The sequence below is a fragment of the Crocuta crocuta genome, unplaced genomic scaffold (genome assembly GCF_008692635.1).
Source record: "Crocuta crocuta isolate KB4526 unplaced genomic scaffold, BGI_CrCroc_1.0 scaffold288, whole genome shotgun sequence".
Classification (NCBI taxonomy): domain Eukaryota; kingdom Metazoa; phylum Chordata; class Mammalia; order Carnivora; family Hyaenidae; genus Crocuta; species Crocuta crocuta.
Window position 1 is genome coordinate 2,171,150 of NW_027532607.1, and position 27,070 is coordinate 2,198,219.

Sequence of the window (27,070 nt, forward strand, 5' to 3'; positions counted from 1 at the left end):
TGAGAACATAGGCTCAGAAGCCATACAGCCTGAACCTCAGTATTAACTGTCACTTACCGAACTCTGTAACCATGGGCAAGCAAGAACTCAGTCTTTGTGTACCTCACTTTTACTATCTGTAAATAGGAAATGTTGTGAAGGTTAAATGATTTAATACATGCAAAACATTTAGAAAAGTACTGGACACTAACATCCCAGTAAACGTTAACTATTGTTGTTACTACTATACTACTACTAGTACTACTATCAATATTATTATTCCATAAATAAATCTAAAATGGTCTTCTAAAACAACATTAGATATGCTGCATTTAATCCATTTTGAACTTAGAGCTCCATATTTGTGTTGAATCAGTAAGTCATCATACAGAATTTGAATCTGAAAACAGTTCCGTCTGCTTTTTCCCTAACTCTACTGTTAAAGAACCAACCTCATCTGTATAAGAATTTTGAGTATAACCTTCTCCTCATCATCATCCCTCCTTTACCTGCTTTCACCCTGCCAAGACAAGTTTGTTTCTTTCTCTGTGTTCCCCAGTATGTCCTTTAATTTATAAAATATTTCTTATATGCATTGGCTCCTCTCAAGTTGTATGTCTTTGCTCTGCTTTAAGTTGTTAACTGATACAAGAGGAGTGGCCAAGTAATTTTTAATTTTATACTAAATTTTGAAATACATATAGCATTCTTGTTTCATAATTCTAGACTTCTTTCTTGGAGGAAAAAAACAGATATTATGCATACTGTCTTCATTCTCAAACCTAGTGTCCTTAAAACTTTTTCTGTATTTTTTAAAAATTGAAATAGAAATACAAAAAGGTACACAAATCATAATAATTATGTAGTCTCATTGAAATTGTATGAAGTGAACACAACCATATAACCACGACCTAAGTCAAGAGAATAGAACATTACCTGCACTTCAGAAGTTTTCCTCATGCTTCCCTCCCATCATTATCCACTCTCTAGAAGTATAACCACTATTATGAATACCATTCTCAGTTATTTCCTTTCCCCATTTTCACACTTTGTACAAATGAAATAATTTAGTATGTATTCTTTTGAGTCTCTCTTCTTTTGTTCAGTAGTATATTTGTGAAATTCTCTTCTGTTGCTCTCATATTTCATTTTCTGTCTACTCTTGATGGACATTTTCAGTTTGGGCTATTATGAACAATTCTCCTATTAATATTTGTTACATATATTTTGATGCACCTGTGTATGTAATTTTCCTTTTGGTATATACCTGGCATATAGTGGACCTGCTAGAGCTTCAGGATGTTCAACTTAACTTTTTAACTTAATACTACCTCAAACTTAATACTACCAGTTTACATTCCCACCAGCACAGCAGTATTTAAGTATTCTTTTACCCCATATTGGGAGGGTGTTTATTAGTTTCTTTGTTTGTTTTGTGTGCTATTTGCACTGCACATATGCAGTGGTATCTCATTGTGATTTTGATGTTCATCTCCCAATAATGTTGGACAGCTTTTCATATGCTTATTGGTCATTTGGACATCATCTTTTGTAAATTCCTATATAAATTTTTTGTTACCTTTTAGTTGGATTGTCTTTTTTTTCCTAGTGATTTGTATGGGTTCTTTATATATTCTAGAAAGAAGCCTAGAAAGAAGCCCTTTGTTGGATGTACCTGTTCCTACTCTATGGCTTGCCTTTTTACCATCTTAATGGTGTCTTTGTTGAAAAGAAATTCTTCTTATTCATAAACCACACAAAAAAACAATCTTCTTTTGTGGTTAGTGCCTTTTGTGTCCTATTTAAGAAATCTTTGCCAAGTCCTAAGTAATGAAGATGTTCTATTAGGTTATCTTCTAGAAAACTCATTGTTTTACCTTTCATATTTGAGTCCATAATCCAGCTGGAATTGATTTTTATATATGGTATGAGGTAGGGGCAGGTTTTATTTTTATTCATATTGATCCATCATTATTTACTGAAAGTACCATTCTGTTACTAAACTATGACAGCAACACCCTTGTCCTAAATAAGGTGAATTATGTATGTGTAGATATGCTTCTGGATTCTTTGTTCCATTGATGTTTTTATCTGTGTTTGTATCAGTCATACTCTGTCATAAGTGCTTTAGCACTATATTAAATCTTGATATTAAGTAATAGAAGTCATTCTTCTTCAAGTTTTCTTTACTCTTCCTGGACCTTTCCATTTCCATGTAAGTTGTAGAATCTTTTAGTTCTTATGGTGCTGTGTTCTTTATTCAGTGTTCTGGGAACAAAACCCAATGCATAAATGCACTCCTCCCAAATGGGCAAAGTGAAACAATAGCTGTAAATTTAAATAGTTTTGGGACTGGGTGGCTCAGTCAGTTAAGTGTCCGACTTCAGCTCAGGTCATGATCTCATGGTTTCCAGGGAGGGAGCAATATAACATTGGAAGCATCAATTCTAGATTCAGGGAGTCTGGGTTCTTAACCTGGCTCTACCATTTATTGCTTTGTGGACATGAGCAGGTGTCTTAATTTCTCTGTGCCTTAGATTTCTCATCTGTGTAATGAGAGTAATAATACCTGTTTCATAAAATTGTTATAAAGACTAAGATAATTATAAAGTTTTTAAATTGGTGACTTGTACATAATATACACTATATGTCAACTAAATTGATCATATAATCTAACATGTCTTATTTTTTGTATAGATTATAAACTTTTTAAAGTCAGTGACTATACCTTCATGTTATATAAATCCTCATAATACCTAATGTTAACGTGTACATAGAAAATATTTGATATCAGAATAACTCCCTAGAAGAAAATGAAATGGAGCCCCAGAATATCTAGAGGTCAGGAATCTATGCTAAGAAGAATTTGGAAAAGCTTAGCTAGTTTAATCTATAGAAGGAGAAAAGAGTAATTCATCAGTTTCAATATAGCAGTTACCTTTTTATTTTATCAAGGAATAAGAAACCTTCATTCTTGGGGGGAGAGTGGCAGGAACGAAGTAAACTTAAATATTTGTAAATAAAAATAACCTTACCGATTCTATTACATCTGTTCTGTGGCAGAGAAATCTATTTTTGTTGACTCTTGGAGAGGAAGTAGGGAAGAGACAATAGAATCTGTTTTTCTACTCTGACATAAATTCAATGAAAGTTCTACATAGATTTTTCACAGATGGAACACTTGAGTTCAGTAATCGTATACAGAAATGCGCTCCACTCCTCTGCCCCCAGCTTCTAACTTTAGTAGAGAAGTTACGTTAAATAAGAAGTGAATAGTAATAATAATAATGTAAATCTCACTTTGTGCCATGTGGAGCAAGATTATTATTAAATGAGTAAAATTGAATATCCCAAAAAATCAAGAAGCTATTTATTATATTTTGGCATCAAACCATATGACATTATAGCTCATGCTTCCTATGCTGAAAGGACGTGTCTCAAAAAAAAAAAAAAAAAGATTTTTGTAATGTCCTATAGGATCTGTGCTACTGTGGATTGTTATAAAGTTAAACTTAATGCATCTGAATGTCAAAAAAAAAAAAAGTTGACACTGAATCAAGTTAGCATAAACAGCTTAAATAACTTATTTCTGTATCACATTTAGAATAGATCATCTTGAGTTCCCTGGCTCCTTTTCATGTGATTTCTATAAATTCTCTATTTGGAAATAAGTGTATCTTGATGATGAATCTAAGAGAAAACCTCATACTGACTTTGTTCATCATCCCTCATTGAAAAGGTTTGAAAAAGAATAATTCTTGTAGTTGGTAACCACTGAAAAATAGCCTAAGTAGAAAGAAACTAAAAAGCAAATTGTATGGAAAGAATGTAGCAGTCTAGAAACAGAGGATTAAAATCAATGCCAGCCATCAGGAATTTGGTGGGGGGGGGGGGTCTAAATTTCAGGGCAAAAGTGAACTAATTTAATAGGGTTTTTCTTTTTGGAGTAATTAAAATATTCTGGTATTAGAGAGTGATGACGGTTTCATAACCTTATGAAAACAGTAAAAGCCACTGAATTACACACTTTAAGAGGATACAGTTTATGGTATGTGAATTATGTATCAGTTTTTAAAAAATGACCTTGATTCTGGGGGAAGTGCAATTCAGGCCCATGTGGCCTGGGGTAGGACCCCAACCATGGTGAATAGAGCATCCAAGTGCAGGGCGGCAGTGAGCAGCAGTGACATTTGTATTTAAAAGGGGAGCAGATTAAGTAAGGATAGTGAAAGCCAGATTTCTCACTATTGGAGAACAAATTTACAACTTTGGGAAAAAATCGCAAGGAAAAAAAACCCTAAAATTAACCTTATCATATTGAACTGGAATTAGAGTGTCACCGTGAACTTTTGGGGGATGTGTTTGTATACAGATTTGCAAGTGAGAATAAATATAAGGATGTGGGAAAGTGTGTGTATACGTACATGTCTGTATACATGTGTATGATTATATTGCCTAATTCTACCCAAGTGGACCTGGAGGACAGTGGTGTCCTAATAGCAATGAGCATACCTTTCTCCACTAAAAAGAACCAGGGCTTCTTGTAACAGTGCCTGACTCCAGGGATAGGGCAGGGGGGAAATGAGCCTGAAACATCTTGTGCCAGAAAGAAAAGAAGTGCTCTGAAAATGACACAGGTCTTTCAGAAGGTTCCAAGAGCCAAATTGAAAGGGCTTATTACTCTGGTCAAATCGGGGACAATTGAAGTGACAAAATAAATAATGGTAGTAGCAGATTATAACTCATTAAATAGATAGGAAATGTTGAGTCCACATGAATTGGTGAGGAAAAGAAACTACAGTAGAAAGAGTAATGGAGGGGCGCCTGGGTGGCTTAGTCGGTTAAGCATCCGACTTTCGCTCAGGTCATGATCTCGCGGTTCGTGGGTTCGAGCCCCGTGTCGGGCTCTGTGCTGACTGCCAGCTCAGAGCCTGGAGCCTGTTTCAGTCTGTGACTCCCTCTCTCTCTGACCCTCCCCTGCTCATGCTGTCTCTCTCTCTCCTAGAAATAAATACAACATTTAAAAAAAAAAAAAAGAAAGAAAGAGTAATGGGTTACAGGGGACTCTTGGATGCCGAGAACAAACTGAGGGCAAATGGGAGTAGGGGGGAGGAGAAGGGGGTGATGGGCATGGAGGAGGGCACTTGTGGGGATGACACTGGATGTTATATGGAAACCAACTTGATAATAAACTATTAAAAAAGAAAGTATAATGGATTAATGAATGCTAAAAAATAGTGAGCAAAAGTTTGTTGAGAAATTTAGACTGATACTTTTACAAACAGGGTCTGTACTATCCCTATTCATAATATCTAAGAGATAGAAACAACCTCTGAGTGTCCACCATCAGATAGATAAACTGTGGTATATCCATACAATGGAATATTATTTATTCATAAAAAGGAGTGAATTTCTGATGCATGCTACAACATGGATGACCCTTGAAAATATGCAAAGTAAGATAAGCAAGACATAAAAGGGTGAATAGTGTGTGATTCCACTTATATTTGCCTAGAATTCGTAGAGGGTAGCTGGAGCTAGTAAGAGGGAGGAATGGGGAATTTTTATTTAATGGGTACAGAGTTCTTTGGGGGGTGATGAAAAAGTACTGGATATGGACAGTGGTAATGGCTGCACAACATTGTGAATGAACCTAATGCCATGAATTGTACATGTAAAAATAGCAAATCTTGGAATAGATATTTTATCACAAAATATTTTTAACATAAAAATTTGTTGCAAAGTGGGATGTATTTACATATACTCAAAGTATCCCCCCCCCCACCGACACACACAATACTTACTAATTACAAAGAGAAAAAGTATAATTTTAGAGTGGGGAAATCTGATGAATGCTACCATAACCTAGTGATCAAAGTTAACACAGCATCACTTTTGTGATATTTCTGCCAGAAATGTATAACCTGAGTCAAACCACAAGGTAACATGAGATAAATTTGAATTGAGGGACATTGTGTAAAACAACTGGCCTATAATCTTCAGAAGTGTCAAGGTCACAAAAGTTAAGAAAAGACTGAAAACTGTTCCAGATTAAAAGAGATAAAAGAGAACCAAGAATGAAATGCACCGTATGTTCCTGAAATGGATCCTTTCGCTAGAAAGGATAGTACTGGGACAAAACTTAAACGGGGTCTGTGACTGAGATTGTAGCAATGCCAAATGTTAGTTTCCTGAGGTCTGCGCTGGAGCTGGAGCTATGTAAGAGAATGCCTTTGTTTATAGGAGACACATACTAACTAGGGACGATGGGACATCATGTCCGTACTTACACATGGGTAAGGAAAAAATGTACTTTGTACTATTCTTGAAACTTTTTTGTCAATTTGAGCTGATTTCAGAATCTTTTGAAAAGAGAGTATTTATACAAACTCTAAGAGAAAAGAACCTGAGTGAAGGTAGCAATTGTGCAGAAGCTAGATCCAACATGAGTACTGAATTGGAAGGCTAACTGTCAAAGAAATAGGAAGCATCCTCTATTCAGTAGATTACAGACATTCTCTCAAACTTAGGTGTTTTAAGTAGCTACTTTGAGGATAATCTGAGTAAACTGTATATCAGTTATAATGCAAAAGTGGGAATATCAGCTTCTAGGCAGGGACCTTGTGATTTTGGATTTAGAATGAAAACCTAAGGAATGACCAAATTGAATGTAAGATTAGTTGCAGGATGAGGTCATTTTATTTTGAAAGATTCATGTGTTTCAATGTCTGCCTCTTACAGGTGATGCTGAACAAGAACTTGGTCCCCCTCCATCTGTAGATGAGGCAGCAAACACACTCATGACTCGTCTGGGTTTCCTCCTTGGAGAGAAAGTCTCAGAAGTTCAGCCAGGTGACCAATACAGCATGGAAGTGCAGGATGAAAATCAGGTAAACTGCTTGCTCCCACCTGCGAAACATGGGATAAATCAGCCTGTTCTACCAGGAAAAATGTTGCAGGGTGTATGTATATGTGTATGTTCTGAGAAGAATCCCAGTTTTTTGAATGACTTTTGAGGCCTGATGACATAGCTTGACTTTCCATAACCACTATATTTCTTTACTTTATGAAACATCTTTTAGTTATATTCGTAGGTTTAAAAAGCCACTTGGTTTTGATTAATTTGTGGACTGAATGAGGAAATAAATCAGTGCATAAGCCAAGAAACAGAATTGACATAGGTAGAGTATGACATCCAGAAATTATAGAGCCTACATTGTTTTCAGGTACATGTGGCTTATATACCAAATTGACAATATGCTGAGCAGGTCTCAGCAAATTTGAGAAGATTCTAATTACTGTGATCATAGTAGAATTAGTCAATTACAGAATGATAACCTTGAAAATTATAGCTAAAAGATAATTTAGAATATCCCTCAAATGTTTGGCTATTAATATACTTCTAATATACCAAAGAAGAAATCACAAGAAGTTAGAAAATATTTTAAACTGAAATAATAACAAAATATAACAAAACTTATATATTTGTAGTATATAAAAATTGTAATTAAAGATGTGCTCAGAAAGAAATTTTAGTTTTAAATACATATATTAGAAAAGAGAAAATCTAAAAAATTAATGACCTAACTATTCATGTCAGAAAGTTAAAAAATATCAGCAATTTTTTATTTTGGCCATTTTTTAGTTTAAAGGTAGCAAAGGAAATATTAGACTTGGATTTATTTGTGGGGTCTCAATCTTTAAAATATATACCCTGTAGGGGTACCTGGGTGGCTCAGTCAGTTAGGTGTCCGACTCCAGCTCAGGTCACGATCTCACGGTTTGTGAGTTAGAGCCCCGCATCGGGCTCTGTGCTGACAGCTCAGAGCCTGAAGCCTGCTTCAGATTCTGTGTCTCCCACTTTCTCTGACCCTCCCCTGCTCATACTCTGTCTCTCTGTCTCTCAAAAATAAATAAACATTTAAAAACAATCGTTTTAATGTATGTCCTATAGTGAATCAGTTTATTCTTGAAGCTGATAAATTAATTTCATCTTGTATATTCTTAAATATTTGTGAAGATTCTATGTCATATGTCAGTTTTGCCATAAAATAATACAATCTTCAAGGATTATTTGGATATATTTATAGATCATGTGGATCATATTCAGATGTCCAGGGCTCTCTCCTCAGACTTCTTTCTTTTTGTCCTCATTCCCTATGGTTGGTTTTGCTAATGGCACATTATAATCACCTGAGCAGTTTTTCTAAAATTCGGATTCCTGGAGAGTCCAATCATAGTGAAACTCCTCCATTCTTTTTTTTTTTAAATACTGTCTTAACTCCTGAATTGCCTCCAGCCCTGCCTTTTCCCTTAACGCCAGTGTATTTCCAGCCGCCTGTACTATATCACCTTTTCTATGTGGGTGTCCAACATACATCTCAAATTTAACCTGTCAAAAACTGACTCTTGCACTTCCTCGCAGAGCCGCTCCTTCCGCAGCATTTTCTGAATAGGTTGTATCACCTCCATGCTTAGGACAAAGCATTGGAGCCACTGTTGATTTTTCTCTGTTCGACTCCACATTGAATCTTTCAGCAAATCACATAGGCTTTGTCTGCAGAATATTTGCTGAATCTGATCCCTTCTCATTTCTTCCACTGCTGCACCTGAGTCCCAAGTCACTGTCCTCTCTTGCCCAGGCTACTATGATGGCTATTAGAATGTCAGCTAGAAGGCCTGAAACTTTTGCCTGTTTTGTTTATTCCTGCATCCTCTGCATGTAGAGTAGGATCTAGCATTAGTTGGCGCTCATTTACTGAGCCTCCTAATAAGTCTCTGCTTCCACTCTTGCTGTAGTCTGTAGTCTGTTCACACTGTAGCCAGAGTGAGGCTTGTAAAATGTGAATCTGATCCTTTCACTTCTGGGCTCTCAATCTTGCACTGTCTTCCCATCACATTTAGAATTAAATCTGAAATCTTCAGCATGGCCAGAAAGGCACTGCCTGATCTGACCCCTTTCTACCTCTCCACCACTGCCTACCTCCCTCCCTTTCACCTGCAGCTCTGCAGCAGAACTAGCCTTCCTGTCGTTACTCTGACACAGAACATTCCTTAATAATTGTGGAATGTGCTTCCCCCAGAACTCGCTCCCTTTATTCCATGCTCTGCTCAGATGTTACTTCTTCAGGGAGGTCTTCCTTAGCTACTTTTTCTACTAGCACCTGCTCATCACTGTAACCCCTTATCCTGCTACTTTATTTTTTTTATAGATCTTAACCTTAATTTATGACACTACATGTTTAGTGGGCGGTGTCTGTATCATATACAAGAATGTAAGCTTCATGATGGGTTGATGGAGTTTTTTTAATGTTTATTTTAAGAGAGAAAGAGTTCACGTGTATGCACAGTGGGGGGTGGGGGTGAGGAGGAGGGAGCAGAGAGAGAGAAACCATGGGGCTCAGTCCTAGGAACCAGAGATCATGACCTGAGCCAAAATCAAGAGTCAGAAGCTCAACCAACTGAGTCACTCAGGTGTGCCAATGTTTTTTTGTTGTTGTTTTTTTTTTTAAATCAGTTTGCATTGTAACTGTGTTACTATGCTATGCCCCATGAATGAAAAAGTGGGAATGATATTTGTTGAGGGCCTTGTTAATATTGGTATAAGTAAAACATCCATTTTACTTTTTCTTGATACCCATTTCCAGTTAAAATATGACTGTTCTAATCATGACCAAGGAACTTGAGTATTTGCCAAGGATCCTGTTGTTTCTAATACAAAAGTCATTCATGGTGAGCATAGCATAACCTAAACTGTCGGAATCACTGTTATATACCTGAAGCTGATGTAGCATTGTGTGTCAACTACACTTCAATTTAAAAAAACAAAGCAAGAAAAAAGAGAAGTCGCTGACCCAGGAAGTAGAAAATTTGTGCCCTGGTTCTAATTCTAACACCTATGATTTGGTAAATTCAGACACGTCCCTTGACATCTCTGAGCTTTAGGTTTTTTGTAGGTAATAGCAGCTGACATTTATTAAATGCTTACTACATGCTAATCATTGTACTAATTGCTTTATTTACACTATTTTGTTTAAGCTTTTTTACAACCCATGTGGTAGGGTCCATTTATATTCCAGTTTTCAGATTAAAAAATGGAAGCACACTGCCAGAAAGTGATGGAATAGTATTCAAATTCAGGTGGTCTGCTTTTACCTGCCCCATACCATGTAATATGAAATAAGAACACCTGACAGGATTGTTGTGAGGATCAAGGTAAATCATTAATATGAAATTACTTTGTAAGCTGTAAAATGACATATAAATAAAAGGTATAAAACATATGCAGTATAATTACTATATAAAAATATATGCAGGTGCTATGATTTGGGGAAAATTATTTTTTAGCTTTCATACTTCAGGGCAGTTTCCTGTTCACATTTCTCAGTGGGGGAAATAATTACCATTTTACCTTACACTTGGTTGATAAGGAGTAAATGAAGTAATATTTTTCAAAATATTAAGCTGTAAAGAATTGAACAAATGTAAAATAATAATGAAGCTAAATGACAGCCTTCTTGGAATATAATATACCATGAAACTATCTTGGAACCACAGAAGGAAGTGGCTAAATTGGAATTTCTAGTTTTAGGAAGATGATTAAGAATTAGAGGAGGTCATGTTCATTTGATGACTCTCTTCTCAGTTAAAGAGCATGCTGACAAAGATAGATTGCTTTGTTTAGGAAGGCCTGAGAGTAACAACATCCTCAGAATGATACTAGAAAGGACAGAATCCAGCACAGGCAAGTCAGCCTGTATCATTTTTCTGCAAAAGACAAAGTATTGAAAGTGATATTCAGTTGGCCCCTCTATTTTCTTCACTCAGTAGTTTCTGTGGTAGAGGATATACTTTAGGAATTTCATCATCAGGTTCTTACCTTGTGTATTTGTAGAACCTTTAAGAGACCTGACTGGGAGTTTGGGATCCTTCCAGAGAACCCAATGGAAAAACCATTGAAATATTTTATAAGTTGAGTGGTTTAGCCTACAGCATGGAGAATGGTTAATACTGTCTTTCTGTGCTTAGAAGAGATTTCTTCTATCTCGTTTACTAGCCTCCTTAAGTAAATATAAAGTCTGCTTTTTAATTCATAAACCATGAGCAAATTACCACTTTCTAAATGGCTTGATCTTTAAGCTTCACTTTTTACAGTTAAAGCTTTTAAAACATACATTCTGTGATATAAGCTTTATTTTGTAGAAAGCAACTTATAGAAAAATAATAGATGTCATTTGGGCTTAACCTCCACGTTGGCTATATTATGTGTTTAATACAGTTTCCTCTCTCAAAGAACAGACTGAGAATCTTCCCTAAAAATGGAAGTGAGTTGCTATGGAAGTAATAGATTCATACCAAGATGAAACTTTTTCAATATGGAATGACTATAGATGTGTTGAATGTAAAAAAAAAAACCAACCTAGTATAGTTCATTTCATCTACCCACATATTTTTTAAACCGAGGGTTGAGGAGGTTAAAATTTGCCATGTCAGATTCTACCTAGGGAGGATTCTAATTCAGTAGGTCTGGGGTGTGGGACTCTGTGTCTGTCAGTTTTGTTGGGGAACTGGTCTTTTTATATTCCACAAGTGACTCTTCTGCATGCCTGGTTAAAAATCATTGCTCTTGTAGGCCAACATCATTTTATAAAAACAGAGGAGATTACAAGGAAATTTAAACCCTTCCCTCCTCTGGAGAAAAATTATAGAATAGAAGAGAAATGACATCATAGATCTGAGGGCTTATTGTATTACTAAACAAATCAGTTCCTAATATTATTAATATGATTGAAATGATTTGGTGGTTGCAAGGTTCTGTGAATGTCACTTGTGCCTTAAGTTGCTGGTTATAGCATTTAGATTAAAATCAAAACCTGGATTCAACACAAGTGATTAAATAAAAGGGACTGTATCTAAAGCTCATTTGAGGAAGACTAAAAAGAGCCTTAATCTTCTCACATCTAGTGAGCAGCACATTTTCCAGTCAAGTTGTTAAGTGTAAATCTTCAATTTTAGTGGAGAGGATATGAATAGTGACTGTATAGGTAAAGAAGTTGAAAGGCTTCTTTTAAATTTAACATTTAAAGATGTCAAATTTGTCATTAGTGTTCCCTCAGGTAATTTTGTCGTTGATCACTTACCATTTTTAAAAGGATAAAATATCTTAGTGTTTGAAAAAATAGATTTTTTTTCATTATTTTGGGAATTTATTTGGGTAGAAAGGACTAAAGAAAAGTGCATGTCATTAATTTAGGTAAGCCAGGATATATTACCACCAGTCTTCCTGGTGATTATTCACACCTTCCTGTCAAAAACTTTCAAAAGAGATAAGAATTATTCAAGATACAAAGCAATCTCAGTCTGCAGTCAATTTCTACAGAGAAATTATTTAGTTTTGTTTTAAATGAACATTGTTTGATTGATTTTTTAGATAGACTTTCAGAATAAGGCATTTTCTCTCCATTCAACCCAAAGAAAAGTATTAACAAGACTAAGTTCTAAGCCTTCAGAATAGTCTTATTGATAGCAAATAGCAAGGACCACTTGTGCTTAATTAAATTCCTTTATCAATTCATGGCAGTGATAAAAAATACTTGTCACTAGAAATTTCTTAGGCAGAAAAACTGGCCACAGTCTCTGCTTGTGTTAAATTTACCCTGTTTCACCTTAATTGTACAACGCAGAATCTCTTATTCTGGAGGGCAAAAAACAAGTACCTAGTAGATGTAAAAGCTATGTATGTAGACTTTCTTCTTTTTCTCATCAAAGCATATGTTTTGCCATAAGATGTATTTCACTTTAACAGCCAATCAGTTTATCTTTTTTATTTTTCATTCCAATTTTTCAGACCTCAGCAATCACCCAGCGGATAAGTCCCTGTTCCACCTTGACTAGTAGCACTGCCTCTCCACCAGCCAGTAGCCCCTGCTCCACCCTCCCGCCAGTCAGTACAAATGCAACTGCCAAGGATTGCAGTTATGGGGCTGTTACTAGTCCAACCTCTACCCTCGAAAGCAGAGATAGCGGCATTATTGGTGAGTTGGTTTTTGTATTAATCATTTTGTGGGGTTTTTTTCTTTTAAAATAATTACACAAGCTTAAGGTTTTCAAAAATGTCTGCTTTTGAGTTGAGATGTATATATAATGTGTGTGTATATTTATATATACAGATGTATATATAATGTGTGTGTATATATATATGTGTGTACATGATATATACGTATATCTATATGTATACATACAAGGTTTGTCTACTTCTTCCTATAGATTCACCTATCTGCCAACAAAAGTGGTTCAGAAAATGTTCATTCCTCACCGAACTAGCAAGAGTGTCATGGAGGTTCTCAGTTCTTCATATACATATTGCTTATTGTGTACTTATTAAGGGGAGTCAGTCAAATGGAAGTTAGTGAAGTTTTGGGAAAGGAGGGTCTGAAGAAAGAAAATGTACAGAGAAGAAAACAGGAGTGAGCACAGAATCTTAGAGCATGTTCAAATTGAGCAGAAAATTAGAGGTGGGAGAATGAGCCAGTGGATTGGAGTAGTCAGACAAATAGAAGAATTGGGGCAGTGTAATGTTGCCAGAGTCAGAGAAGATAAAAGGTTCAGGGAAGGGAAAAGTCGAGAGTCTGGTCAACAAATGACAACAGTTAAAAAAGCCAGGCATAATGGGATCAGTGAAGGAATAAAGTATTTCTTCATTTGGCTTCCTTCTAAAGATTATCAAATCACACTATTTATTTAGATAGTATAGCAGATATTAATGCCTGGCAACTAAATATATCTCTACTATTTAAATGCATATTAACATGTGAATTTATTCCTTTAAAATAAGTACTGAGTAGATAAAAAAATATTTTTCCAGCAAAGTTGCAAGATACAAAATCAACATACAAGAACCAGTTGCATTTCTCCTACACGCTAACTATGAACAATTAAAAAAGAAAATTAGGAAAATAGTTCCATTACAGTAGCATCAAAAAGAATTTAAAGACGGGAATAAGTTTGGGGTGCCTGGGTGGCTCAGTCGGTTGAGTGTCCGGCTTCAGCTCAGGCCATGATCTCATGGTTTGTGAGTTTGAGCCCCACGTCGGGCTCTGTGCTGACAGCTCAGAGCCTGGAGCCTGCTTTCAGTTTCTGTGTCTCCTTCTCTCTCTGCCCCTTCCCCACTTCCTCTCTCTCTCTCTCTCTCTCTCTCTCTCAAAAGTAAATAAACATCAAGATTAAAAAAAAAACAAACTTGGGAATAAGCTTAATCAACAAGGTAAAAGATTTATATACTAAACAGTACACTAAACAGAAAATAGTGAAAAGAAATTATAATAGATTTAAGCAAATGAAAATATAATGTGTTCATAGACTAGAAGATTTAATATTGTTAAAGTGATAATCTATCTCAAGATTTCTACAGATTCATTGAAGATACCATCATAATTCCAACAAAGTTTTTTGCAGAAATAGAAACACCCATCCTAAAATTCATGCGGAATCTCAGAGGACCCTGAGTAGCCAAAGCAGTCTTGAAAATGGAGAACAAAGTTGGAGGACTCCCATTTCTTGATTTCAGAATTTATTACAAAGCTTCTTAAAGTCAGGATTCATGTCCTACAGTTTTTATATATCCTCATGACTTACCATAATAATTTCTAATTTGTGATTTATTTATATGAGAAGTCTTTATGAAGATATAGTCATTAAGTAACTAAATATTTTAACAAAATAAAATAGAGAAATGCAGAAGAGTAGCCTCTTTTCTAACCTCTGAAATAGTTTGTGAAACATTGGAATTATCTTCTCCTTGTATATTTAGCAGGACCTGCCATTAAAATAATCTGGACCGGAGTACCTGGGTGGTTCAGTTAGTTAAGTGACCAACTCTTGGTTTTGACTCAGGTCATGATCTGGCAGTTAGTGAGTTGGAGCCCTGCTTCAGGCTCCACGCTGATGGTATGGAGCCTGCTTGGGGTCAGTCTCTCTCTCTCTCTTTCTCTCTCTCAAAATAAATAAATAAAAACCTAAAAAAATAATCTGGACCTGATGTTCATGCAGATTGTTTTAATTGCTACTCCACTGTATTTAATGCTATAGGACTTTCTAAGTTTTCTCTTTCTTCTTGAATCAGTTTTCCTTAGCTGTGTTTCTTTCTTTTTCACATTTATTGGTATAAAGTTGCCCACAATATTCACTACCCAGGAACCCAAGCTAAATTTCTTATCCCTGAATTTTAGTTTCGTGTTTCCTATTATGCCTTGGTAGTCCCCATTATCTTAGACTTAGAGTAATACAAATCTGACTGTTGTCTCTGCTTTTCGTCTTGTCCTTTCCAAGTTTGTTTTTCACACAACCACCAAAGTGAATTAACCAAAAACTAGTTACTCCTTTGGTTCTGTTACCTCTGAGGTGAACTGTCTAAAAATCAAATTTGATCATATCACTCCGTTCACTGCCATTTACTTATAAAATAAAGCCTAGACCCTCCAAATCTGACCATGGCAAATTTCTTCAGGCTTCTCTAGCCTTGTGTATATTGTTCTGACAACATTAGACTTTATTGTTACTTGACGATTCCAGTTTTTCCATGACCATTCTGCCTGTAGTCTCCTCTCTCTTACATTTGAATGAGTCCTATGGACTTTTTAAGATTTGGCTAAGTATTCTGTCACTACCACTACCACCACTTCTCTTCAATTCTCCACTCCAACTATTATCCGATCCATATTAGTACTCCATATTCCCAGTAATACCTGAGCGTATACATATCATGACATTTAATGTGTGGTATTAGAATTACTTTTTGATTAAACTGTTAGTTTCTTGTTAGCAGAAACTTTGCCTTACTCATCTGTATCTGTAGAACATCCAATAACTGGCATGTGGTAGCATAGTAGGTACTCAAGTAAATGTTTACAAATGAAAGGAGAGCTGAAGGGTAGAAGGAAAGAGGACAAAGGACAACCTGGCAGTTTGCATTATTTTTTTGGCATTGCTTAGAGTGACCATTGGGTATAAGATTAGGTATAAATTTATTAGGTTTTGAATAAATAACAGGGATTAGAATTCTCTGTTGACCAATTTTGTTCTCTTTAATTGTCTTTATGATTAATTTTAGCAAAATAAATTTTATAATCATTAGGCAAGCTTCTTCTTGGGTTCTTCTGTTGATAGTATTAGAGTGTCTATCACTGCATATCATCTGTATTGCCATACATAAAAAATACCTTTAGAATTGTGTTCAGCCAAGCATAAGGGATGGTGCTAACAGATCAGACCAAATCTGTTCACAAGTAGTTACCTTTCAACGGGGGAAACCTAACATGTCAATGAATGTTCAGAATACTGTTCATATGTTCTGAAATTTTTAAATGGGATCCTGCTTTGACTTACAGCAGGAAGTGTTCCTCTATTTTTTCTTTCTGCTAAATTTTCGAAATTGCATTCCTTGTACTGTAAGTGCTTTTGTGGATAATAGATCTAACTTAAAGAATGATGATGAACTTCCATTCTTTAATGTGTATAAATACTGAAACACATTTGCTTGTAAAAGTATGAGAGAAGAATGAGAATAATATCTGGTCATAAACTTACTTCAACTGTAGAATAGTTATCAAATTATATAAACAGTTTATCTTGAGAAATGATTTGTTTCCCTTTAGGTGTTTTTAAAGGCAGTTTGAGTTGGAAGAAACTTGATTATGGCATAAACAATAATAGTCAAAGATACTGTTACTACCTTGGAAATCTCAAGACTTACCTACCTTAACTGTTAAATATGCTTTGTTTAAGTATTTCCCCCTCTGATTATCCAAGCATCCACTTTTCCAAATTACGTACTGCTTATATTATTTCAAACAAAAACTTCCAAGATGGTCTGTTGTTTGTTTGTGTTCTGTATTTAAATCCTGCCCTATCAGCAAAAAGCACAAAAGTTATTAAATGTATTAATTTATCCATTTTAAGTTCCTTTATAGGTCAGTTCAGTGTGATTCTTTTTGATTCACTACATTTTCCACTTAAAGCTATCAGAATTTTAGCCACTCATGTGCCTGACTGTGTCACTTGTACAGCATGCCAAAATATGTAGAATCCTAGTTACAAGAATTGGAATACCAGAAATGCAGACCTCCTGATTTTTTAAGTATTCTAAATGTAAAAAGTTCTTCTCTAGGGTTCTAAAAGGTTTTAAGTAACCGTGACTTATTTGATTCTATGTAGTTTGGATTCACCACAGACTAGGTTAATATCTACCACAGAAAGCATTCTCTGTTCCAATCATAGCTTCCCTCCACAAATTCACAACCCTTTTTAAACATGTGGTGAAATACCACCAACACAATTGTTGCGTATTTGTATGGTAATTTTATTTATGACTCTCTTTTTTTGTTTCATTGATATGACTCTGGTAGTATCATTGTCTTATATATGTGCCCGGTTGATGATGCCACTAATGACGTATAATCTCCCATCAGGTACCTACCTACACGCACACACGTGCACACACACATCTTAAAGCAAAAATTTGGATAATTATAACCTATGTGAGATAGATATCATTTTTCTCTCCTATTCCTTTTTCTTGTTAAGCTTTAATAATGGTCCTTTTTGGTATGGTTATATAGCAAAATGAATTTAAGCATGGATCCGTTTTGTTTCTCCTTTTGTTTATCTGGAGGAGGTCATAGTTCTTTCCAGAATGGTATAATTCTCCAATTTCTTTTAATCAAATCTCAGAATTTTTTTAAGTCCTGATTTTATTGCCAAATCTGGTCTTTTGTCCTATAGCCTTAAATCACTTAACACCTACAAAGATAGAGTGTCTATGACTGTGCCCATTGTTTATGATTATGTTTTCCTAATGTTTCACATTAGTAACTAAAAAGCAAAATCAGAAGCTCCTAATAAAAGTCGCTTGTTCCTTTAATAATATACAATCCAGGAGGATGTTGTATATTCTTTATTTGATTCAAACTATCACATTTTAAAAGTCATTCTTCCCAGAGGGGGAAGGGGTTAATGGGTTGGGCAAACTCAGTAAAAGAGGAGTGGGAGATACAGGCTTCCAGGTACAGAATGAGTAAGTTCCAGGTATGAAAGGCACAGCATAGAGAATATAGTCAGTGATATTGTACTAGCATTATATGGTGACAGACGGTAGCTACACTTGTGAGCATAGCATCACCTATAAAGATGTTGAATCACTATGCCGTACACCTGAAACTAATGTAATATTGCATGTCAACTATACTAAAAAAATAATAATAATAAATTTACCCACCTGGGTCATAGACTGAACATTAGATAATTTGAGTTATTTTTTCATGTTTTCTCCAACCTGTTTTCAGAAATGTGTGGGTTTATTTTTACTACTGAGTTTTTCCATTTATTGTCCTAGTGACTCCATCATCCTTCCCACCTCTCTAACACTAAGTAAATTTTAGTAGCTATAATGTGGCATGTTTGTTAAAGAAGGCTGGACCCTGCTTATTCAATTGATCAAGGAGACCTAGCAAAGCATGTCTCTTGCATATTGACCTAACTAATATAATAATAACCAGCATTTATTGAGTACAATAAACCAAGCACCATTATTTAATCTTTATAATGATCTCATATGAAAATAAACATTTCACCAGATCATATAACTGAAAGGGTGCAGAAAACTTCACAAAGAGTGCTTACAAAAGCTTATAATAAAGATACAAAATAGCAGGTGAAAGAGAATGCAAACAAGCCCAGAGGCCCCTAGACATTTGCAAGTGCAGCTCTCCAAGTTCTTTCTTAAATAGAACATGCTCTGTCTCCAGAGTATAAAGAACCAAGATTTGTACACGGAATCTTGGTCTCAGGAGAACTCCCCAAAAGTTTACAGTGAAGATTGTTATGCTGCTCTGGTCATCTAGCCAAGTCAGATTGTCTAACTAAGTCCTCCAGGTGTAAGTTGTCAACAAGCAACTAGTTCTGAGTGCTGCAGAAGAAGCTTAGAACTTTAAACAGCAAATTACAAATCATTAGTTATCCCAGTTGACCTTATCTTGGCTAAGAATCAGTACTAGACTTCCAGGCAACCCCAAAGATAAGCATAGGACTGGCCCAGTCTAGTTGTAAAATAACTCTGTCTTATATAATAGTGTAATAATCTTTCTTAGAATTGGAAAACCGAGATTCAAAAATAATTGGTCTCAGGTCACATAGATAGTAAGAGGCAAAGTTGAGATTGAAGTTCAGGTCTGTATGACTTCAAAACCCATGGTCCTGGGGCACCTGGGTGGCTCATTTGGTTGAGTATCCAACTTCAGCTCAGGTCATGATCTCATGGTTCATGAGTTCGGGCCCCTCGTCAGGCTCTGCTGACAGCTAGCTCAGCCTGGAGCCTGCTTCAGATTCTGTGTCTCCCTCTGTCTCTGACCCTCCCCTGCTCACGCTGTCTCTCTCTCTCAGAAATAAATTTAAAAAAAATAAAAAGCATGGTCCTGATTATTATAGAACAGTACACAGGTCTAAAAAAAAATTCTGTCTCAGTACAGATGACCTAAAACTATTATATGGCATTAAAAATTTAGTCTCTGTCAACAAAAGTAGTGAATCAAGATAAAAATTAGTCCTGCTAGTTTAAAAGTATTATAGAAGACAAAAACTTTTTTATTTTATATGTATATAATTATCTATATATGAATTATTTAGTATAGCTGACACATAATGTTACTTTAATTTCAGGTGAATAATATAGTGATTCAACATTTGTATCCCTTATATTATTCTCACCACAATGTAGCTACCATCTGTCACCATACAACGCTATTACAATGTGATTGACTATATGCCCTATGCTCTGCCTTTCATACCCATGACTTATTCAGTCCATAACTGGAATCCTGTATCTCCATCTCCCCTTTTCCCATTTTGCCCATTCACTACTCCCCTTCCCTCTGGCAACCATCAGTTTGTTCTCTGTATTTATAGGTCTGATTCTGCTTTTTGTTTGCAAACCATTCCATTTTAAAACATGCAAAAGACATTGGATAGACATTTCCCCAAACAAGATATGTGAATGCCTAATAATCACAGAAAAAAATACTCAATATCATCAGTCATTAGAGAAGGGCAAATTAAAACCACAGTGGGACACAACTTCATACCTTCCAGAATGGTTGTTACAAAAAAAGGACCAAGTGTTGACAAAGATGTGGAAAAACGAGAACCTTCATGTATTACCCTTACATATTTATGTTTATGAAGTAAATATAAACTACCATACAATCTAGCAATTCCACTCTTAGGAATGGAGCCAAGAGAAATGAAAACATGTCCAAAGAATGAAGCATTCATAATAGCCAAAAACTGGAAACAATCCAAATATCTATCAGTTGATAGATGGATATACAAAATCTGGAATGTCCATACAGTGGAATACTATTTCAGCAATAAAGAAGAAGAAATTATTAATAAATGCTACAGAATGAATTGACCTCACACATAAAGATCACATATTGTATGATTCTGTTTATATGAAATCCCAGAAAAGGCAAATTTATAGACAGTACATTCAGGAGTTGCCTAGTATTGGGAGAACAACAGAAATTAACTGCAGACAGGCACAAAGGACCTTCTAGGGGTTATAGCAACATTCTAAAACTGAATTGTAGTGGTGATTGCACTTATCTGTAAATTTACTAAAAATCATTAAACTGTACATTTACAGTGGGTATACTTTATGGTATGTAAATTATACCTCAGTAAAACTGGTACAAATATATAGCATTAATTTGATTCACAATAAGCCTGTTTATAAGCCTTTGATTCCTTCCTCCTCACACTATCTCTTTCTGGCCTATGTGACAATATAAACAGACATGTCACATACGCAGTTTTTCATATTGAGGTAGTGATTTTTTCTTAAAGAGGGAAAATGGCAAAGGTCTTGGAAAAATCTCTTTAGTTACTTGAGACTCAATACTTTCTCCCTGTCCTTTATTCACTTGCTCATTATTAGAAATAAATGATAGGTTAGGGAAACAAATATGCATAGTTTTCATTGAGGAGCCATGTCTTCCATTCTAGCTCCATTCATAAAAACTTTGCACATAGGAGTGCTTAATTCATCTAAGCCAGTTTAAACTTTTAGTAGCCATGTGCACAAAAATATTCCTGCATTCTCTGATGCTTCAGTCACCTTGATGACCTTAAATCATAAAAAGTCTCACCATAGAGGAATGGCTGAGTAAAATAGGATGCATCCAAAAGTTGAATAATAGGCAGACATTAGCCTGATGTTATTAAAAATAGATTTAATTTTTCTTTAATATTTTTATTTATTTCTAGGAGAGAGAGAGAGGCAGTGTGAGCAGGAAGTGGCAGAGAGAGGGAGGGAGACACAGAATCTGAAGCAGGCTCCAGGCTCTGAGCTGACAGTCAGCACAGAGCCTGACGCGGGGCTCGAACCCACCAACCGCGAGATCATGACCTAAGCGAAAGTCGGACGCTTAACCGACTAAGCCACCCAGGCGCCCCAAAATAGATTTAATTTTTGACTCTACTTTTTTGTGTATGTCCTCTTTTGCCTAGAACTGTCCTTGTTCTAGGATTAAGGATTTAAGACCTATCTTGTTCCCATGTTCTATACATAATAGTTGTTCCGAAAAAATTTATTGGATAGGTAGGTGAATGGAATTAACCAGAAGTCACCAAGTTCATGAAAAGCATCAATGAAGCAAAAATGCACAGAATTCCTAAATGGAAACAATTACCCAGAGAATTTTACTTCCAGTATTTTGTGTAAGTTATCTATTTTTACTTTCTGTGTCCCAATAATTCTAGACTATTATGCATTCTAGACCGTTTATTCGTCCTTTCGACAAATATTTATTGAGCATATACTGTGTGCCAGGGACTAGATACATTTCTATCTAGTGAAAAAAGGCAAGAAATACCTGGGGCTTCATAGTTGAAAATTAGGTGAACTGTGTAATAGGTTATGCAAATAGTACAGTAGTCATGCAGAACAACCATCAGGTTTTCTTCCCAGGCTGGGAAAACTAGATGCTTTGTTTATCTTTGCTTTTAAATACCTTGACCGTAAAACCCCTCCCTTGTTATAAAATTTAGCATTTAAATAATAAAGTAGGGTCCATAGTGCTACAAGTTAACTCAAAGTTTCTCAAATCTTTCCACCATCAATGAGGACTTCCATAATTTTTGTTGATAGATCTCAACAAAACATTTGAAAAAAATGTTCAGCATCCCTCTATTCATTATTTAGTAGTTTCTCATTTTTAATTTATCAAACATGTATCTCTGCAAAAGCTTCTGCTTAAATGAGAATAACTACTGTTGTCATCCTTGATAGAATTCTAGCTGTGGTTACAGAAGTTTGATGGTGTAACTAGTGACCAGTAAGCATATTATTTATAAATTATTTGAAATACTGAAAATAATGAACCCCATTGCTACTTTCTCACACCTGTAAACCACGTGCTCATGGTTTATCTGGAGAAAAGGGGTACATAGCAGGCTGGGACCACACAGATACAGGTATATCTTAGCCAAATCTGGGACTTAATAATAAGAACATCTTCTGGACACACATACGACACACACACACAGACACACACACACACACACACACACACACCAAGGTAAGGGATTAAATAACAGGCATTTTACATGTAGACAAGCCCTCTGGGAAACAAGAGTTTCCATTCTCTAGCTTTCGGCATACTGACCTTAGCAGCTAGTGAACTCTGAGCTTCTTGCAAAGAATTACAGAGACAGCTGAATCACTGTATCTTTACACCAAAAGAAATTATATTTCAGTCAAATTTTACTGAAAAAAAAAGTTTAAATATATTTTAAATTAATGAGACAATTTTCAGAAATTAGGATAAGAGGCATACATCCATTTTTAAAAAACACACAGGTACATACATAATATAAATATGCTATCACTGAACACACTTAGAAATTACAATTATAAAATAATGCTGTGGAATCCATAATAATCTCATTAGGGAAGGTGCAATATTATGTTTGGTGGCAAAAAGGTTAGAACTATTGGGCTATTTATGACTGAAAGTCTGAATATATGAAATTAATTTTTAATTAAAGTGAGTAGTTTATATACCAAAATAATGTAGTAATTTAACATGACTTGAACATTGGCTTTTTAAAAAACTGTCTATTTATTTTGAGAAAGAAGGAGAGTGAGTGCAGAGGAGGGCCAGAGAGAGAGAAGGGAGAGAATCCCAATCAGGCTTTGTGCTGTTAGCACAGAGCCCTACACAGGGGCTCAAACCCATGGAACTGCGATATCATGACCAAAATCACAAGCTGGATTCTTAACCAGTTGAGCTAACCAGGCACCCCAGTTGGATTAGCGCTAAGAATATGTGGCCCATAGTTTCCAACATTTTCATCAATGAGACTTCCCTAGAACAGATTCCTTAGAGCCTGAGACAAAAGGTTATGTGCTAACACCGTATTAAGGGAGTATAAACCAAGGAAACGAGTGAATGAAAGGGGAGTAAGGCAAAAAAGAAGACACAAATATAAGAAAAGGAATTACAGAGCTGGGAGAGGTGATTGCTTGATTCTCCTGAAACTTCAGAGAGACCGTACAGTTCCAAACTGGGGAAAGGGAAATTACAAGGGGATATTGCTGCTAGTTCCTGTCTCACATTGGTGTGTTAGCCCTACTAGGGCATTGTTTCCTCCACTCTTCTATTGCACAAATCCAGTAGCCCTACTCCATCTCATGTCTCAGCAGCAACCAGGAAGTTTAGGGACAGAGGAGAGATTGTATACAGCATTACAAAAGATAATGATTGACTTGTGCTTATGATTATCACAAAGGACTAGCAATAGGCACTATGGCCAACCCTTTAGTCTGAGGCAGGATGTTAAAAACAGGGACCCAGCTCCAACCCATGGGAATAGTCTACACAATTGCTAGAGCCAGGGTAGCTAGACAGTAGGCAGGTGAGTATATCTAGATTGGCAAATCCAGTATAGTTCAACCCTTATACCACATACATCCAGTAACACTCTCTTTTGGCATCTGTTCTCACCCGGGAACACGATACTGCTATACTCTGAATTATTTCCTGAGAGGAGAGATCCAAATCCAATTCTTCAAGGAGATGACCAGTTGCAGTCTCCCAAAAAGACTTAGGAAGGGTTAGTAAATGAAGATTAAGTCCCTGCTGCTCCTGCTGGTCCTGGAGCCCATAGTGTCTGCTCCTTATCGCCCTCCTTCACCCATTTCAGAACAAAGAATATCAAAATAGATTTCAGAACAAACAGTGATTACCTTTCAAGGAAGGTCATTTCATAATGATAAATGGATCATTTCATCAAGAGGAAATAACAGTCCTCAATGTTTATGCACCACATAACAAAGCTTCAAAGTGGCAGAAATCTGCAAATGTAGAGATTTTAACTCATCTCTCAGTGGTTGAAAGAATAAGTAGGAAATCCATTAGCATGTAGATGACTTTAACCAGTTCCATTAACCAACCTGACTTAATTATTTTTTATACGACAGTCCACTTAACAGTAGCAGAGTTCAGATTCTTTTTAGGTATACACAGAAGATTCACCAAGAAGCCATATTCTGGTTCATAAAACAAGTCTCAGTAAATTTAAGTGGATCCAAACCATTATAGTATTCTCTGACCACAATGTGTTTGAACTGGAAACCAATAATAGAAAAATATCAGGAGCTCTTGGGTGGCTCAGTCAGTTGCGTCTCCCACTCTTGGTTTAAGCTTGGGTCATGATCTCACAGTTCATGGGATCAAGCCCTTCATCAGGCTCCATGCTATCAGTACAGATACTCTCTTTCCTCTCTCTCTCTCCTCTCTCTCTGCCTCTTCACCCCACTCATCTGTACTCTCTCTCTCTCTCTCAAAATAAGTGGATAAACATTTAAAAGAAAGAAAGGGAGGGATGGAGGGAGGAAGAAAGAAAGAAGGGAGGGAGGGAGGAAGGAAGGAAAGAAGGAAGGGAAGGGAAGAGAGGGAGGGAGGAAGGAAGGAAGGAAGGAAGGAGAGAGAGAAAAAAAGAAAGAAAGAAAGAAAGAAAGAGGGCACCTGAGTGGCTTAGTTGGTTAAGTGTCCAACTTCAGCTCAGGTCATGATCTCCCAATTCATGGATTTGAGCCCCGCATCCAGCTCAGTGCACACAGCCCAGAGCCTGGAGCCTGCTTCAGATTCTGTGTCTCCCTGTCTCTGCCCCTTCCCCTCTCATGCTCTGTCTCTGTGCCTCAAAAATAAAAAAACATTAAAAAATTTTTAAAAAAAAATTTTTTTTAAATCACATTGGAACTTAGAAATATTTTTAAATGAGCAATAGTGAAAGCAAAACCTCAGAATTTTTGGAATGCAGCTAAAGAAGTGCCTAGAAGGAAGTTTATAGCATTAGATGCTTATTTTAGAATAGAGAAATTTATTTAATTAGCGAACTAAACTTCTTAAAGAAACAAAAAAGAAATTCAAATCAAAGTAAACAAAGTAGGAAATAATAAAGAGCAGAAATCAATAAAATAAGAATAGAGAAAATCAATGAAAGCTGGTTCTTTGAGAGAATCACATTGATAAGCCCCTAGCCATATTAACCAGGAAAAAAAGATACAAATTGCCAAAATCAAGAATGAGAGAGAGACATCATTATAGACCCATAGACATTAAAAGGATAAGGGAATGTCATGAACAACTTTATGCCAGTAAATTTGACAGTGTAGATGACATGGACAAATTCCTTGAAGTAACAAATGACCAAAGCTCATTTGAGAAGAAAGAGATAACTTGAATAGCTTCATAGCTGTTAAATATAAATTGAATTTGTCATTTAACACTTTCCCATAAGGGTAACTCTTAGTCCAGATACCCTGACAGGTAAATTCTATCAAATATTTAAGGAAGAAATTATACCATTTCTACACAAACTGCTCCAAGAAGTTGAAGTGAAAGGAACACTTTATGAGGCCAATGTTACCTCAGGACCAAACCACACAAAGACATTATGTAAAAAGTCAACTACAGACCAGCATCTCTCATGAACATAGATATGAAAGTCCTTAACAAAATTCTAACAAATTGAGTCCAGCATTATATATAAAAGATAACAGGGACAATATATTAAAAATGATTTGTCATGACCAGTTAGGGGTAGGGAGCATTGTCACCTTTGAGAAGCCTGACAGTGACTGTCCTCTCTGATGGAGTTGGCACGGAGATATTGCCATGAACTGGACTCTCTTTTTTTTTTTTTTAAATAGTTTATTGTCAAATTAGTTTCCACATAACACCCAGTGCTCATCCCCAAAGTGCCCTCCTCCATGCCCCCCCCCCCCCCCCCCCCATCCATCAGTCCTCAGTTTTTGTCAGCATTCAAGAGTCTCTCATGGTTTGCCTCTCTCCCTTCCCCCCACCATTTCCCCCCTTCTTCTCCCCCTTGTTCCTCAGTTACGTTCCTCCTAATCCTCCTATACGTGGGCTCTCTTGGTGTCAGTGATGATACGGAAGCCACTTGGCAGCACTTAATTATCAGATGTATTATTGTTATAAGCAAAAAGGCTGGAAGGCAACCATTTGTTAGCTCATCTTCTGCCTTTGTTACTATGAAGTCCAGAACTCCATTTAAATTTTCACAGAGAAAACGTCACTAAGAGGGATCATGGAAATTACCTAAAAAACTTGGATCTCTTCTTTTAATAATACGTACATTGAAGATGTAAGAAGAGAATATGAACTAATATTAAAAATTCTCCAGGGATGAGGCACCTGGGTGGCTCAGTTGGTTGAGCATTCCGCTCTTGTTTTCAGCTCACGTCATGATCTTATGGTTTGTGAGATGGAGTCCCGCCTTGTGCTGACAGCGTGGAGACTGCTTGGGATTCTGTCTCCTTCTCTACCCCTCCACTGCTCACTCTCTCTCTCTCAAAAATAAATGAACATTTTAAAAAAATAAATAAAATATAAAAAATAAATTCTCCTGGGATGACCTCTTTTATAATTATTGCTAAGATTTTTATATTCTAAATTTTATTGTTCTTAACCTTTGCATTTCAAGGCTTGATGAAAATTTTTTTGTTTATAACTCC

At 36.1% G+C, this 27,070-nt stretch overlaps 1 protein-coding gene and 1 long non-coding RNA gene across 8 annotated transcripts in view; one reads left to right on the forward strand and one right to left on the reverse strand.

Moving 5' to 3' along the window:
• Positions 1-27,070, forward strand: part of TANC2 (tetratricopeptide repeat, ankyrin repeat and coiled-coil containing 2) — a 370,672-nt gene that overhangs the window by 218,996 nt on the left and 124,606 nt on the right. For all 6 annotated transcript variants that reach the window (XM_077780437.1, XM_077780436.1, XM_077780438.1 and 3 more), the window contains 2 exons: positions 6,721-6,869; positions 12,827-13,013. In XM_077780437.1, coding sequence (XP_077636563.1) covers positions 6,721-6,869; positions 12,827-13,013 — 336 coding nt within the window. The remainder of the gene's footprint in view (positions 1-6,720; positions 6,870-12,826; positions 13,014-27,070) is intronic.
• Positions 64-22,757, reverse strand: LOC144245033 (uncharacterized). Of its 2 annotated transcripts, none has more exons than XR_013339137.1 (3): positions 22,695-22,757; positions 16,734-16,882; positions 64-116 (listed from the first exon to the last, which is right to left on the reverse strand). It is a non-coding gene; the product is annotated as an uncharacterized LOC144245033 (long non-coding RNA). The 2 variants fall into 2 exon arrangements; XR_013339138.1 differs by lacking the exon at positions 64-116 and adding an exon at positions 6,735-6,888.